This window comes from Cervus canadensis, chromosome 28, assembly GCF_019320065.1.
Source record: "Cervus canadensis isolate Bull #8, Minnesota chromosome 28, ASM1932006v1, whole genome shotgun sequence".
In the NCBI taxonomy this organism is placed as follows: domain Eukaryota; kingdom Metazoa; phylum Chordata; class Mammalia; order Artiodactyla; family Cervidae; genus Cervus; species Cervus canadensis.
Genome location: NC_057413.1, coordinates 47,610,211 through 47,624,650, shown reverse-complemented (window position 1 = coordinate 47,624,650; position 14,440 = coordinate 47,610,211). Strand labels below are relative to the sequence as shown.

The 14,440-nt window shown below is 36.2% G+C and overlaps 1 protein-coding gene across 5 annotated transcripts in view; it reads right to left on the bottom strand.

The window, feature by feature from the left end:
* Positions 1 to 14,440, bottom strand: part of UBR2 (ubiquitin protein ligase E3 component n-recognin 2) — a 102,157-nt gene that overhangs the window by 63,805 nt on the left and 23,912 nt on the right. For all 5 annotated transcript variants that reach the window (XR_006265938.1, XM_043449357.1, XM_043449355.1 and 2 more), the window contains exons 3-4: positions 7,165 to 7,243; positions 5,112 to 5,225 (exon numbers count right to left, since the gene is read on the bottom strand). Coding sequence is in view for 4 of the 5 variants with exons in the window: in XM_043449357.1 (XP_043305292.1) it covers positions 5,112 to 5,225; positions 7,165 to 7,243 (193 nt within the window). In the remaining variant the exon portion in view is untranslated. The remainder of the gene's footprint in view (positions 1 to 5,111; positions 5,226 to 7,164; positions 7,244 to 14,440) is intronic.

Genomic DNA, 14,440 nt, shown 5'->3' with positions numbered 1-14,440 from the left:
ATGTTAACTTCTTGAAAATGGTTACGGATTAAGAAATATTTCTACAGTGAAGAGATGCTAGGCTGTGCAAGTCTATTCATGTGTACAATGGGAAATCAAATGCTATTTGAAGAGACTTCTGTTCCTTTGCTCTTATCACAGCATAAGTCAGTCAGAATGAGAAAATAAATGACCGTTTTTATCCCATGTTGTATTACCTATTATGATTAATAATGGTTTTTGATGACATTTATATTAGAGAATGCAAGCCTTTGTCAGTGAGTTAAAAAGGCTAAAAAGGCTACCGTTATCTTAGAAAACCATGGGAATTATGGAGAACTTTAATCTTTTATGTGATCACTTCTATACCTCTATAATGTTTGAATTTTTAGACTGTCAAAAGAAAAAAACAGAGAGAATTCCCTGGTGGTCCACAGTCCAGTTAAGACTCTGAGCTTTTACTGCTGAGGGCATGTGTTCAGTCCCTGGTTGGGGAACTAAGATCCTGCAAGCCAAGTGACACAGCCAAACAGAAAAAAAGAAGGGGAAAAAAAGTAACCATATAATATAAAAGAGTTTAACTGCTGTCTTATGCAAATAAGGTATGAATGAGAGCTTTCTCCACACTGCCCAACTAAAACTAGAAATTAACTAGAAACAAAATAATCATGAATGCCTTTCTAACAAGTAAATAATATACATTCCAACTTATAAAAAATAAATTCATTAATAATACCACTTTTGTGTTTTACTATTGGGATTTCATTAAAATTTTATTTTAAAAAATTCCACTGCCAAAAAACGTTTCCAAAAATCAGTGCAATGTACTATCAGAGTTGTCTGAAATACCTAGGTTTAAAGCCCAGTACCAGCACTTAACTGGGTGCGGTACTGCAGACAACTTTCTTAAAATAAGATTCAAGCTTCCACAGCTACAAAATATGGGTAACAGTAGTATTTATCTTACACAGCTGTTCTAAACACTATCCCAACAGAAGTATATAATCCAATTTTTCCAACTTTTTCTTAAGATGTAGGCTGAATGTAAAACAAAAATAAAATTATGTTCAATAACAACAATTCTATGACAGACTAAAAAGTCACGTTCCAAATATTACATAGTTTTCTTCCATTTCAAGCACAAAATATAGAAAACTGAGATAATGTATAAATTTAGTGAGTGGGGACCAGGTATGCTAAACAGAATGCTATCTTTTAACATCTTCTAGTCTTTCCTCAAAGACTTCATTCTCTTAACTGAATTCTTAAGTAGGAATTAAATGGCAGAGCCTGGAGATTTGATTCTCTATCAGATTGCTGGAATATATATTCTCCAGGCAGGACCATATAATTTCACTCAAGCATGTATCTTGCTGGCATTTTCACTTTTTCCCAACAGTATTGAACTTTAAAAACATATTTATTTTATGTTTACTGCACTGGGTCTTCACTGCGGTGCACAGGCTTTGTCTAGCTGCGGTGCGCGTGGGATTCCCATTGCAGTGGCTTTTCTTGCAGAGCACGGGCTCTGGGCGCTCGGGCTTCAGTAGCTGCAGCACGCAGCTACTTGGGCTCAGTGGTCGCAGTTAACCGGCTTAGCTGCTCCACAGCATATGAAATTTTCCCAGACCAGGGATTGAACGTGTGTCTCCTGCATTGGCAGGCAGAGTCTTAACCACTAGACCACCTGAAGTCCCAGAATCTTCTTAAAATTTAGGAAATTAACTTGTCTTCACTACTTCATAGCTACCCCACTAATGTATGAGGATAAAGCCAACAGAGTAACTGCAAGCAGATTCATAATTTTTCTTAGAAAACTTAAAGTGAACAGTCTGCTGGTATCTAGCACCTCATATTAAGCCACAATCACCTGTATCTAGTTCTAAAACATTTCTATCACTTCAGAGTAAAAGCCCTTACCCATTAAGCAGTTTTTCTCCATTCTTCTCTTCCCTATCCCCTGGCAACCACCAGTCTGTGTTCGAAACAGATTTCTCTTCTGGATATTTCATATAAATGGAATCATACAATATATGACCCTCTGTGTCTGGCTTCTTTCATGATGTTTTGAAAGTTCATTACTTCATTTCTTTTTATAACTGAGTAATATTACACTGTATGAAAAATATACAAGCAACTCCTGCAGCTCAATCCCAGAAAAATAAATGACCCAATCAAAAAATGGGCCAAAGAACTAAACAGACATCTCTCCAAAGAAGACATACAGATGGCTAACAAACACATGAAAAGATGCTCAACATCACTCATTATCAGAGAAATGCAAATCAAAACCACAATGAGGTACCATTACATGCCAGTCAGGATGGCTGCTATCCAAAAGTCTACAAGCAATAAATGCTGGAGAGGGTGTGGAGAAAAGGGAACCCTCTTACACTGTTGGTGGGAATGCAAACTAGTACAGCCCGCTATGGAGAACAGTGTGGAGAGATTTCTTAAAAAACTGGAAATAGAACTGCCATATGACCCAGCAATACCACTTCTGGGTATACACGCCGAGGAAACCAGATCTGAAAGAGACACATGCACCCCAATGTTCATCGCAGCACTGTTTATAATAGCCAGGACATGGAAGCAACCTAGATGCCCATCAGCAGACGAATGGATAAGGAAGCTGTGCTACATATACACCATGGAATATTACTCAGCCATTAAAAAGAATTCATTTGAATCAGTTCTAATGAGATGGATGAAACTGGAGCCCATTATACAGAGTGAAGTAAGTCAGAAAGATAAACACCAATACAGTATACTAATGCATATATATGGAATTTAGAAAGATGGTAACTATAACCCTATATGCAAAACAGAAAAGGAGACATAGATGTACAGAACAGACTTTGGGACTCTGTGGGAGAAGGTGAGGGTGGGATGTTTCGAGAGAACAGCATCGAAACATGTATATTATCTAGGGTGAAACAGATCACCAGCCCAGGCTAGATGCATGAGACAAGTGCTCGGGCCTGGTGCACTGGGAAGACCCAGAGGGATCGGGTAGAGAGGGAGGTGGGAGGGGGGATCAGGATGGGGAATACATGTAAATCCATGGCTGATTCATGTCAATGTATGACAAAAACCACTACAATATTGTGAGGTAATTAGCCTCCAACTAATAAAAATAAATGAAAAAATAAATAAATAAATAAAATTAAATTAAAAAAAAATTACACTGTATGTTTATCCATTCACACACTGAGAGACATTTTGGCTATTTCCACCTCTTGGCTATTATGAATAATGCTGCTACTAACATGTTTGTGCGTGTACATATCATAATATTTGTTTTTAATTCTTTTGCATATATACCTAGAAATGAAATTACAGGCTTATATGGCAATGTTTACAGTTTGAGGAATAGCTAAACTGTTTTCCACAGTGTTGAATCATTTTGTAACCCCACTAGCACTGTAGAGTTCCAATTTCTCTATATCCTTTCCAATCCGCTTATCACTTTTTTGATTATGTCCATCCTATTGGGTGTGAAGTGGTATCTCACTGATTTGATTTACAATTCCTATGGGTGTTCATTGGAAGGAGTGATGTTGAAGCTGAAACTCCAATACTTTGGCCACCTGATGCGAAGAGCTGACTCATTGGAAAAGACCCTGATGCTCGGAAAGATTGAGGGCAGGAGAAGGGGACGACAGAGGATAAGATGGTTGGATGGCATCACCGACTCAATGGACATGGGTTTGGGTGGACTCTGGGAGTTGGCGATGGACAGGGAGACCTGGCGTGCTACGGTTCATGGGGTCACAAAGAGTTGGACACGACTGAGCAACTGAACTAATGACTAATAATCTTGAGCATGTTTTCATGTGTTTGTTGGTCATTTGTATTATATCTTCTTTGGAGAAATGTCTATTCAGGTCCTCTGCCCATTTTTAATTGTGTTGTCTTTTTGTTGCTGAGTTATAAGATATATACTCTAGATACCAGACACTTATTAGATATGATTTGTAAATATTTTCTCCCAGAATCTTAAAGTTTTATACTAGTTCCCAAATTTTTTCCAAAAGTTAAAACCCCCCTTTCCAAATTTATCTTTGTTTGCCTTGCTTGTATTTTTATATACAGAATCCCAATCCAATATGTAAGAGATAAAAATGGAGCTGTTTCAACTGCCAGTGGAGAAATCTGAAACCCTGATCACTTGGCATCTCTCTCTAGCAAATAATCCCAGAACACATGCACAAAGCAAATGAAACACAAACAAATATATGTCTTCTATAGCACTGAATCATTTTGCACAAACTTCATCCATCCAAAACACAGTAGAACACAGTTTAAAAGACACTGTCCTACACCATAAATTCTTTGGTCATTCTGTTAAAATACTTGAGACCACGAAGATACATGCATGAGGAAGGACTAGCAATGTCCACTTGCCCCAAATCTATATGAGATCTACTTACTAACAATGCAATAAGTACTTCAAATATACCCACCTCTCTGCCATTTAAAATTAAAATCTGAAATAAGATCCTAAATCAAATATCAACTGCCACAAACAGCAGAGTTTAAAGTTATTTATTTAGTGAGAATCCACTGAATCATTCCAAATATTTAGAGAAAAACAATGAAGGATCAATGATAATTTTAGAAAGCACATTATTTACTGGAATAAGTATAATTTGTACTGAGCTATCATCCCAATGTTTGGTCCCATCACATATCCAATGACACTGATTTACTGGGAGATGATGAGTAGGACTGGCTGCTATTGACTATAGAAAAGAAAGGTATCCAGTCTACAAAGTCTTGGTCACAACACAAATAAAAATCAACTAAGTTAACTGGTCCACATGTAACCACAAACAATCCTTTTAATAAAAAATGAAGACTTAAAAAAGCTCATATATGCTTAAAATAAAACCAATGCAAAAGTCCAAATTAAATTAAATTTCTAGGATTTCAAGTGTGTTCTATTAGTAATTGTATGGCATCCACAAAATGCAAAAAAGCTTTTCAAGTATAGTTGGATACTGTTTATTGTGCCAGGGCTATTTTACTTACACAATTCTATATTACAACCTAATTCTAGGTCTGAAAATATTTCAAAAGCATAGTTAAAATAGTATTTCCTTAAAACAATTTTGTGAAAATGTTTTTACCTCTTCTTCCTCAGTTTCATAGGTGTTAAGCTCATGTTTCTGACAGTAAGGACCCTCTTTCCAAGCTTCAGTATCACCACAGTCACAGAAACCTCCACCTCCTGATGTTGTCATCTTGAAAAGAAATTGTAAAGTATCTTGTCAATAAGTATTTACTGAGGACTATCAGCTTATAAATAGGAATATCAAGTGCTAAGGAAATAACATTGCTAAAATGTTTAATTTCTTTGGAGGATAAAATCAAAATGCCAAATCTCTCAATGTTTTAAAACTTATTTTAAATAAGCCTATAGGCTAGTTTAAGTGATTTCAAAATAAAATAAGCTACTTTATAGTGTTTAGTAAGCAACATCTATTTTTTATTTATTTTTAATTGAAGAATAATTGCTTCTGGTTTTGCAGTATTGCACTGGTTTCTACCAAACAAGGCTACATCTATTTTAAAGAGGTAAAATATGTCCACTTGCATGAGTTTCTAATTAGTAAAAATCACAAGGGTTTTCTTGCTAGGTTTTGGCTAAACTGATATACTGCTGGTATCTGTGCTACTAGGCTATAACATACTGTAACAGATTCAAGAGTTACAAAGATTCCTTTAACTGCTATCTTCTACAAAAGTCTAATAAGAGTGCTGCATGTATTATCAGAAAAGTGATCAACGAAAACTACGGAAATCATTTATTTTTTCTTTTCTAAAACTCTCTAAATAGCATTCTTTGAAAAGGAAGTAAACTCTGGAAATACCATCTGGCCACAAAACTTTTTACCACTTGTGGGGGTCAAGAATTATTCCTGCTTCCTTAAAATGCAGCAATAATTCAAGGAATCTGGCAAGATAAAACTTATTATTTAATAATTAGTAGATCGGAAATTCTGCTTCTGAAAACATGCTGTGAGTTTACGAATGGGTATAGGTGCAAGTTTTAGAAAAAGCCTTTCATATTTTGCTCAAGAAAAGTATTTATATGTTACATATCACAAGGTAATTAATGTAAACTCACAAATGATGGTTACTCTTAAGGGCTGCAAAGATACCAAGAAACATAAGCAGGCAGGCATATGGAAAATGATAACTTCACCCTATAGCTCTTATGCGTGTTCTGGTTACCAAAGATAGGTAGGCAGAACAGACTAAAGGAAACTAGGATTCTCTTGCTCAATGAAAATAAAAAAAATATACAAAAATACGAATTCAATTTTGCAGCTGTTTTAGTTGATTATTATCAATACTCAGGCAGAGTAAATAAAAACAAACAGGAGAAAAAATCCTGAACTAATAAAGCTCTTGAATTAATAAGATGACTGCAATATTTCTTCTCTATCGTTTTACTTGAGATTAGTGTGAGAAGTTCCAGTTCCCTAAATTTTTGAATGTTCACAGCTCTGGCTTCAATTTCCAGTACAGGAACCAGGACAGGCTTAGCAATAATCTGCCTAATGTATTCTGTGGCCCTAATTTAAAAGCAAACACACTTGATTTTTGGAAAAGTATTGTTTGTATTATAGCAGTAAAATAAACAAACAAAACCTGGTTAGCCTTATGTTTTGGAGTTGGCTCTCTTTTACACTGTATAATAGTAGGTGCCTCTTTAACATTAAGAAACAGCAAATATTCTGTAGAGGTTCACCAAAAAATATTTCTTAAAGGTATAATCTTGTCACTTCTCCTTATTTTGCTCACTCATTCTTCCTTCAGAGTCTCCCTCTCACATTTTAACTCTCACCTTCATTCTCTAATTTTTGATAACCTGCTTTATAAACCTAGAACTAGAAAGATAATAAACATTAAAAATAAACAGCAAAGCTAACTAGCTGAAAACCAATACTGGAAGAGCTGCTATCTGTCTTGCCTTTCTTAAACCATGTATTCCATGAAATCTGGATTCATAATTTGTCTCTACACTGCCATCACATGTTTAATGGTATTTCAATAACACGTTTCTTAACCGCTCTCCCCAGTTTCAGTGTTAAATATTGGAATTTTAAAAAGGAAGAAAATGTATTGAGTATAAATTTCAATACTAGGTGTGGTTATCATCTGGGTATTACTAACCCTATATCGGTGGTCTCTGTGAATACTTCCCAAAAAGCACTCCATGCATAAAACACAAGTTGGATCAACTGCACAGTCTCTGAAAAGTTAAAGAAAAAAAAATCATAATGTATACAATAAGTGTATGTTTTACAATGTAGTATTTCAAACTAGAATCTATCTTAGAAGAGCCAGAATAGTGAAAAGCCTTGCTGTAAGAAAAAAAAATTATTGCTCCGAAAGATCTGTCAGATCTCTGATCAATGAAGTCAGCTTAAGAAACTGTTTCTCATATTGGATGTATATTAGCGGGTCTTAGAGAGCACACATTACCAGAATGGGAATTTTCCCTAAAGATTTGGGGAAATCATATTTTATATTAAAACACACAGATGTATATGGAATAGATTTTACATATTATACAGTCTTAAGATATATCCTGAGATTTCAAGTAACTTTATCCAAACAGATAATTCAGACCAAAGGTCATCAAAGTGGTTTCTATGCACATTCCCCAAAGGCAAGATGAAAGAAGACAATATTAAAGCAAAGGTCTATTTAAATTTTCACTAATTTAAAAGGCAATCATATACTAAGCATTCAATATAGAGGCTGATATGGGTCTCTACACTTGTATATCTGATGGTCGCACAACATTTATGGTTCATAAAACATCCTGTTGGGAGAGTAAGATTCCACAAGGTGCACGGGTTGACAATGGTAGCCTCAGTCACTTCATTTGCTTTTAACATACTGTCAGTTAGATATACTACATATCATACCTTAAATAAGAGAATCTCTATGATTCTATGAAATGATATGGGAGTCATGAAAATCTTTACATTTCCCCTTATCCTGTTTCTCATAGGCAACCACCCTACTATCCTTATTATTGACTTTTATTTGTATATGTTAGTGGCTCAGTCGTGTCCAACTCTTTGTGACCCCATGGACTGGTAGCCCGCCAGGCTCCTCTGTCCATGGAATTCTCCAGGCTAGCCATTCCCTTCTCCAGGGGATCTTCCCGACCGTGAGATTGAACCCGGGTCTCCTGCACTGCAGGCAGATTCTTTACCTGCTGACCCACCACAGAAGTTCTTTATTTGTTTGTGTTCTTGCAAAATGTTTTTGAGTACATGTATTTTTTTAATTCTTTTTAAAATAGTTGTTTTTACAATATTTTATTAGTTTCAGGTATACAGCAGTGATTCAGATACACATATACACATATATATTTCAGATTCTTTCCCAGTATAGGTTATTAAAAGATACTGAACGTAGTTTCCTGTGCTATACAGTAAATATTTGTTTACTAAGTGCATGTATTTTTGATGTGTGCAAATCTTACTGTTATGTATTATTCTGTCTCATTCTGTTCTTTACTTTTTCAATTCTGTAACACAATCCATTCATTCTGTATGTGTACATTTGATGTGCTGCTTCTAATTGCTATATAATATGTCATGGTGTGTTCCAAAACATTTTTTCTCTATACTATCCCTGCACCGGATACCTGGATTACCTCCAATGCCTTTCTACCACAAATGCTGCTGCAGTTAACATCCCTGTAAATGTTCTCTATAGATCTGATTGAGATTTTCTTTGGTAAATCAACTCTAGAGCAGAACTGCTGGGTCATGTACATCAAGTTTTTATTCTGAGTGCCATGCTACTGGCCAGAGTGGCTGCATGTTTCCCAGCAGTGTGTAAGGGTTTTCATAGCCCTGCATCTTCACTAGCATTAAGTTCTTCTCTAACAGGGGCTTCCCTGGTGGCTTAGTGGTAAAGGATCCACGAGCCAATGCAGGAGATACAGGTTCAATCCCTGGGTGGGGAAGATCCCCTGGAGAAGGAAATGGTAACCCACTCCAGTATTCTTGCCTGGGAAATCCCATGGACAGAAGAACTTGGTGGGTTACAGTTCATGGGGTCACAGAAGAGCTGGACACGATTTAGCAACTATACAACGACCAGCCTAACATATATGAAATGATAAGTAAGTAAGTGTTAGTCGCTCAGTCGTGCCCAACTCTTTGTGACCCCATGGACTGCAGCCCACCAGGCTCCTCTGTCCATGAGATTTTCCAGGCAAGGATACTGGAGTGGGTTGCCATGCCCTCCTCCAGAGGATCTTCCCAACCCAAGGATCGAACCCAGGTCTCCTATACTGCAAGCAGATTCTTTACTGACTGAGCTACAAGGGAAGCCCTATGAAACGATACTTTATTGTTTTAATTTGCATTTTTCTAATACACTTGAGCAACTCTTCATATACTTACAGCTTTGAGGATTTCCTTTTCTATAAACTGCCTGGTTATATCCTACGCCCATTTTTCTGCTGGGATTGCTTCATCTTCTTTATTTGCAGGAGTTCCTGTATAATTTAGTCTAGTGGACATTAATCACTTGGCCATTTAGACATTGCAAATATTGTCTCCCATGTGTCACGTGTGTATTAGTTTTGCCCATGGGGTCCTTTGTTAAACAGAACTCCCTATTTTGATGCAATTAAATTTACACACAAATTGGTTTGTGCTTTGAGATTTATAGAAGTTCTTTTCCCAATCCTAGGTCACAAAAATATATGCTTTTAAAGAAGATAATTTTCGTCAATGAAATCTTTTGGTATTTTCCACATTTAGGTGCTTAATCCATTTGGAATCTACTTTTGCATATAATATAGAACAGAGATAACATTTATTTCTTCATAGACAATGAGCTGCTTTCTTTGTCTGAAACCATCTAGTAAACAATCTAATTTTTATCTATTGATTGTGGTGTCACCTTTAAATATGTTAAGTTCCATTAGCAGGTCTATATCTAGGTTGTGTAATATATTTGAGTGACCTATTTGTTCTTATACAAAACTACACTGTATTACTATGGCTTTTTGTAGAATATCTTAATATCTAGTAGGATAAACTCCCCTTTATTCTCCTTTTTTAAAGGCTTAATCACGTAAGTTTACAGAGTTCCTCAAAAATACTCAGCTAAAATTTTGACATAGATTACCTGGAATTTATTGATAAACTTCAGGAGTAATAGCATCCTTTCAAGAGTAAATTATCTAGGTACTTTCTAGGTTTTGTTGTTTTAATGACACACATTTAATTTTTTTTTCATTTTCTAGTTAGTTAAGGATGAGGAAAAGAAACTATTGATTTTTAATATCCTTGATAAACTTAAGCAGTTTCTAATAGTTTGCTGATTCTTTTTTCCCTGAAGTAAACTGAGTATATAGTATGTACACAACGACAATTTAATTTTCTTCCTTACAATATTTACATCTTTTATTTTTCTTCCCTCACACTGTTGACAAGGACTTCAGGTAAAATGGTAAACAGCAACAGTAATAGCAGGCATCCTTGTCTTGGTTTTGGGTATTAAACACACCTAAAGGTTCTTTAGTATTCTTAAGTATTACATTCACTGTTAGTTTACTAAGAAAGTGACAAACTTAGTGATATCACTCATTAAGTATTATGTTCACTGGAAGTATAGTAAGAAAGTGCTCTTCTAAAAAGAATCAAGCATTTAAAAAAAAAAAAAAGAATCAAGCATTTATCTTGCCTTTCCTATACAAACTGTGCCTCAGGGTAATCAAAGGATTGAAGAAGGATCGTATTTCTTCTTTATAGAAGACTAGCTAATAAACAAAGAAAAGATAATAAAGTCAAATAGCACCATTTTGCAACCACCTAACAAAATAAAGATCCAGGCAGCAAGCCATCACTGACTGCTAAAACATCAGGCAAAAAGGCTGTAGAGGGCGTTCCCTGGCAGTCTGGTCGGTAAGACGCCACGCTTTCAATGCAGAGAGCATGAGTTCAGTCCTTCGCTGGGGAAATAAGATCCCACATGCCGCATAATGTGGCAAAATAAAGAAATAAATAAAAGGCTGATGGAGACCTTTACAATGATTGCATCTGCCAGGTAGCTAAATCCACTGCTGCTGCTGCTGCTGCTGCTAAGTCGCTTCAGTCGTGTCCGACTCTGTGCGACCCCACAGACAGCAGCCCACCAGGCTCCCCCGTCCCTGGGATTCCCCAGGCAAGAACACTGGAGTGGGTTGCCATTTCCTTCTCCAGTGCATGAAAGTAAACAGTGAAAGTGAAGTCGCTCAGTTGTGTCCAACTCTTAGCGACCCCATGGAGTGCAGCCCACCAGGCTCCTCCGTCCATGGGATTCTCCAGGCAAGAGTACTGGAGTGGGGTGCCATTGCCTTCTCTGCCTAAATCCACTGGTCAATCTTAAAAGCAGCCAAGCATTACGTGCCTTCTGATATGAAGAAATAAAAAGTTATGCATCTGACTTCCTGGAGTGGCACAGTGGGTAAGAATCCACCAGCCCAGGCAGGGGACATGGGTTTGATCCCTGGTCGGGGATATTCCACAGGCCGCAGAGCAACTAAGCCCACGTGTCACAACTACTGAACCCGCACCGTTGAGACCACATGCTGCGACCAGTCGGCTTCTGCGCTGCGACTACTGAAGCCCTTTCCACTAGAGCCCACGGCCTCCAGAAAGAGGAGCCACCGCAATGAGAAAGAAGCCTGTGCGCCACAATGAAGAGCAGCCTCTCCTCACTGCAACTAGAGAAAATCCATGCAGTAACAAAGACCCAGGGCAGTCAAAAATAAATAATAAATAAACAAGCAGGTCAGTTAAGATATAAAAAGTTTATTAAAAGAAGCTATGCATCAATAATTATAAAATTATTATCCACTTCCTTCCCTAATAACAGAGGTTAACCAAGCCTAACTACATGTTAGAAGAAAGACAGGGAAAAAAGAAAAATGTTAAGCAATATCATGTGGCCAGAATCAGCCAAACCTCGAATGTGGAAAATTCCATAGGACAAATGACCTGGTTTCTTAGTAACATAAATAGAAAAATGAAAAAAAGAGGTAAAGGAGCTATTATAGTTTAAAAGAAAAAATGATTAAGAGCCAAATGCTATGTGTGAAATCTGAAGCCACATTTATGAGTCAGTTAAGACAAGTTCAACCCTGTTAGACAGTAGATACTAAGGAATTAGTGTTAATTATTTTAAAACATTAATGGTTATAAAGAAAAAAGGCACATAGTGAGTATTGATTTTTTTAAAGAGTATGCTATCTGGAATGTTCTTCAAAATAATCTGGCAGGGCAGGAAAAAGTGTATAAGCCTGTATGTGTGCACAGATTAAAGAGTTGCCATATACCAGTAATAACTGAAGCTCAGCAATGAGTACTCTCAAGTATATTAGACCACTCACTCTATCTTTATGCTTGAAAATGTCCATAACAAAAAAACTTAGAGAAATCTAACATACAAATACTCAATATGTTCCCTTATATATTCTTTGTTTGCTAAGAATTAAATCACAAACAATAAATGAAATTTATAAAATGCTTTTCTGATTCAAATCAGTAAAACATTTTTCTTTTCTCAACTATTAAAATGGTGAATTACATTAATAATTATTTTAAAGATGAACTATCTTTGGATTCCTGAACTAAATTCTGTTTGATCATGATGCATCACTCTTTTAGTATATTTTTAGATTCAGATATTTAATATTTTATTTAGGATTCTTTCATCTATATGAATGAGAGAAATGGCTTTATAACGTCTCCTTGAATTTATCAGGGCTTGAAATCAAGCTGGTAAGTAGCCTCATAAAGAGGCAGTTTTCATTACTTTCCCATTTTCTGTAGTAACTTGTTTAAGAAAAGAATTAACTGTTCCTTCAAAATTTGATAGAATTCACCCGTATATAGTCATCCAGGTATGGGATTTTAGGGAGGGAAGATCTTTGATTACCCTTCCATGTTTCATACTATTTCACATAATATATTCAAGTTGCCTATCACTATTCTACAAATTTATCCATTTCATCTACATTTTCAATTTTTTTTTTTGTTTGCATTTACTTGTTCATAATTCTTGCATTTCAGAGGTTGTCAGACTTTCTTGGTTAATGGCATCTTTAGTGTCTCAACAGTTTCCTTCAAGGCACCATTTCACCAAATGAAACACCTAACAATTCTGTTTATCACACACTTAGACTCAAATTTAGCACCTGGTGGGCATTTAGCACCTGGTGGGCACTGCACAATTTCTCAAATTTTAGAATCAAATTGGATACTGCCACCCTCATTTCTTATTTCACAGGTTTCTGCTTTTTAAAAATCAGCAGCAGAGAAGACTCAGCTTTGCAAGAAATGATACCACCAAAAGGAATGCAGTGAGTGTATCAATCTTCATTCTGAATTTTATATATGTTCACCTTCTTTTTTTCTTACTCAGTCTTCTCAGAAAATTGCCTTAATAATTCCAAAGAGTAAGTATCCCAACTTTTTACTTATATTTCATTTTCTGATCTTTTCATTTCTTTCTCTTGAGTGTGCTCAATTGTTCTATCTCTACTGGCTTCTTGAACTCAGTGTTTAACCTTCTTTTTCTATCTTTAAAATATATTTATAGAACAGTTGCAAAAATACAGAGTTCCTTTACACCCTTACTTTTCCTTAAAAGCTTTCCTTAATGTTAACCAAAGTACAAGGAAACTAACACTGGTATAATATTATTAATTATACACTTAATTTAAATATCATCAGTTTTCCCACTAAGGTGCTTTACTTCTCTTCTAGGTTCCATACAGGACCTGTCAATCTTTTGGAGATTGAGGTGATTAAGGAAAAAATGACACCTAATGTAATGTGGGAGTCTGTGTTGGATCCTTAATAGAAAAAGAACAGCTGAGCACACCCAAAGGAAAAAGAAGAAAGGAAATAAAAAGAAAGGAATAAGAAATGAGGGTAGCAGTATCCAGTGTGATTCTAATTAGAAAAGCAGGAATACAAGGAAAACTGCTACTTTAACTTTCTTCTGTATCATACTTTATGCCTGGTATATTTTTCTCCACTGTTTATATTTCTATTTTTAGTGACTTTCTGTTTTACTATGCCTCTGATAGATAACGTTTTTGGAGTTTTAAAATTCTGAGAATCGCTGTCTTTGTATTTTGTTGTTGTTCAGTCCCTAAGTTATATCTGACTCTTGGCAACCTCATGGACTGTAGCACTCCAGGATCCTTTGTCTTCCACTATCTTCTGGAGTTTGCTCAGATTCATGTCTATTGAATCTGTGATGTCATCCAACCATGTCATCCTCTGCCATTCCCTCTTCCTCCTGCCCTCAATCTTTCCCAGCATCAGGGTCTTTTCCAATGAGTTGACTTGTAGCATCTACTGGCCAAAGTACTGGAGCTTCAGCTTCAATCCTTCCGAAGAATATTCAGGGTTGCCTTCCT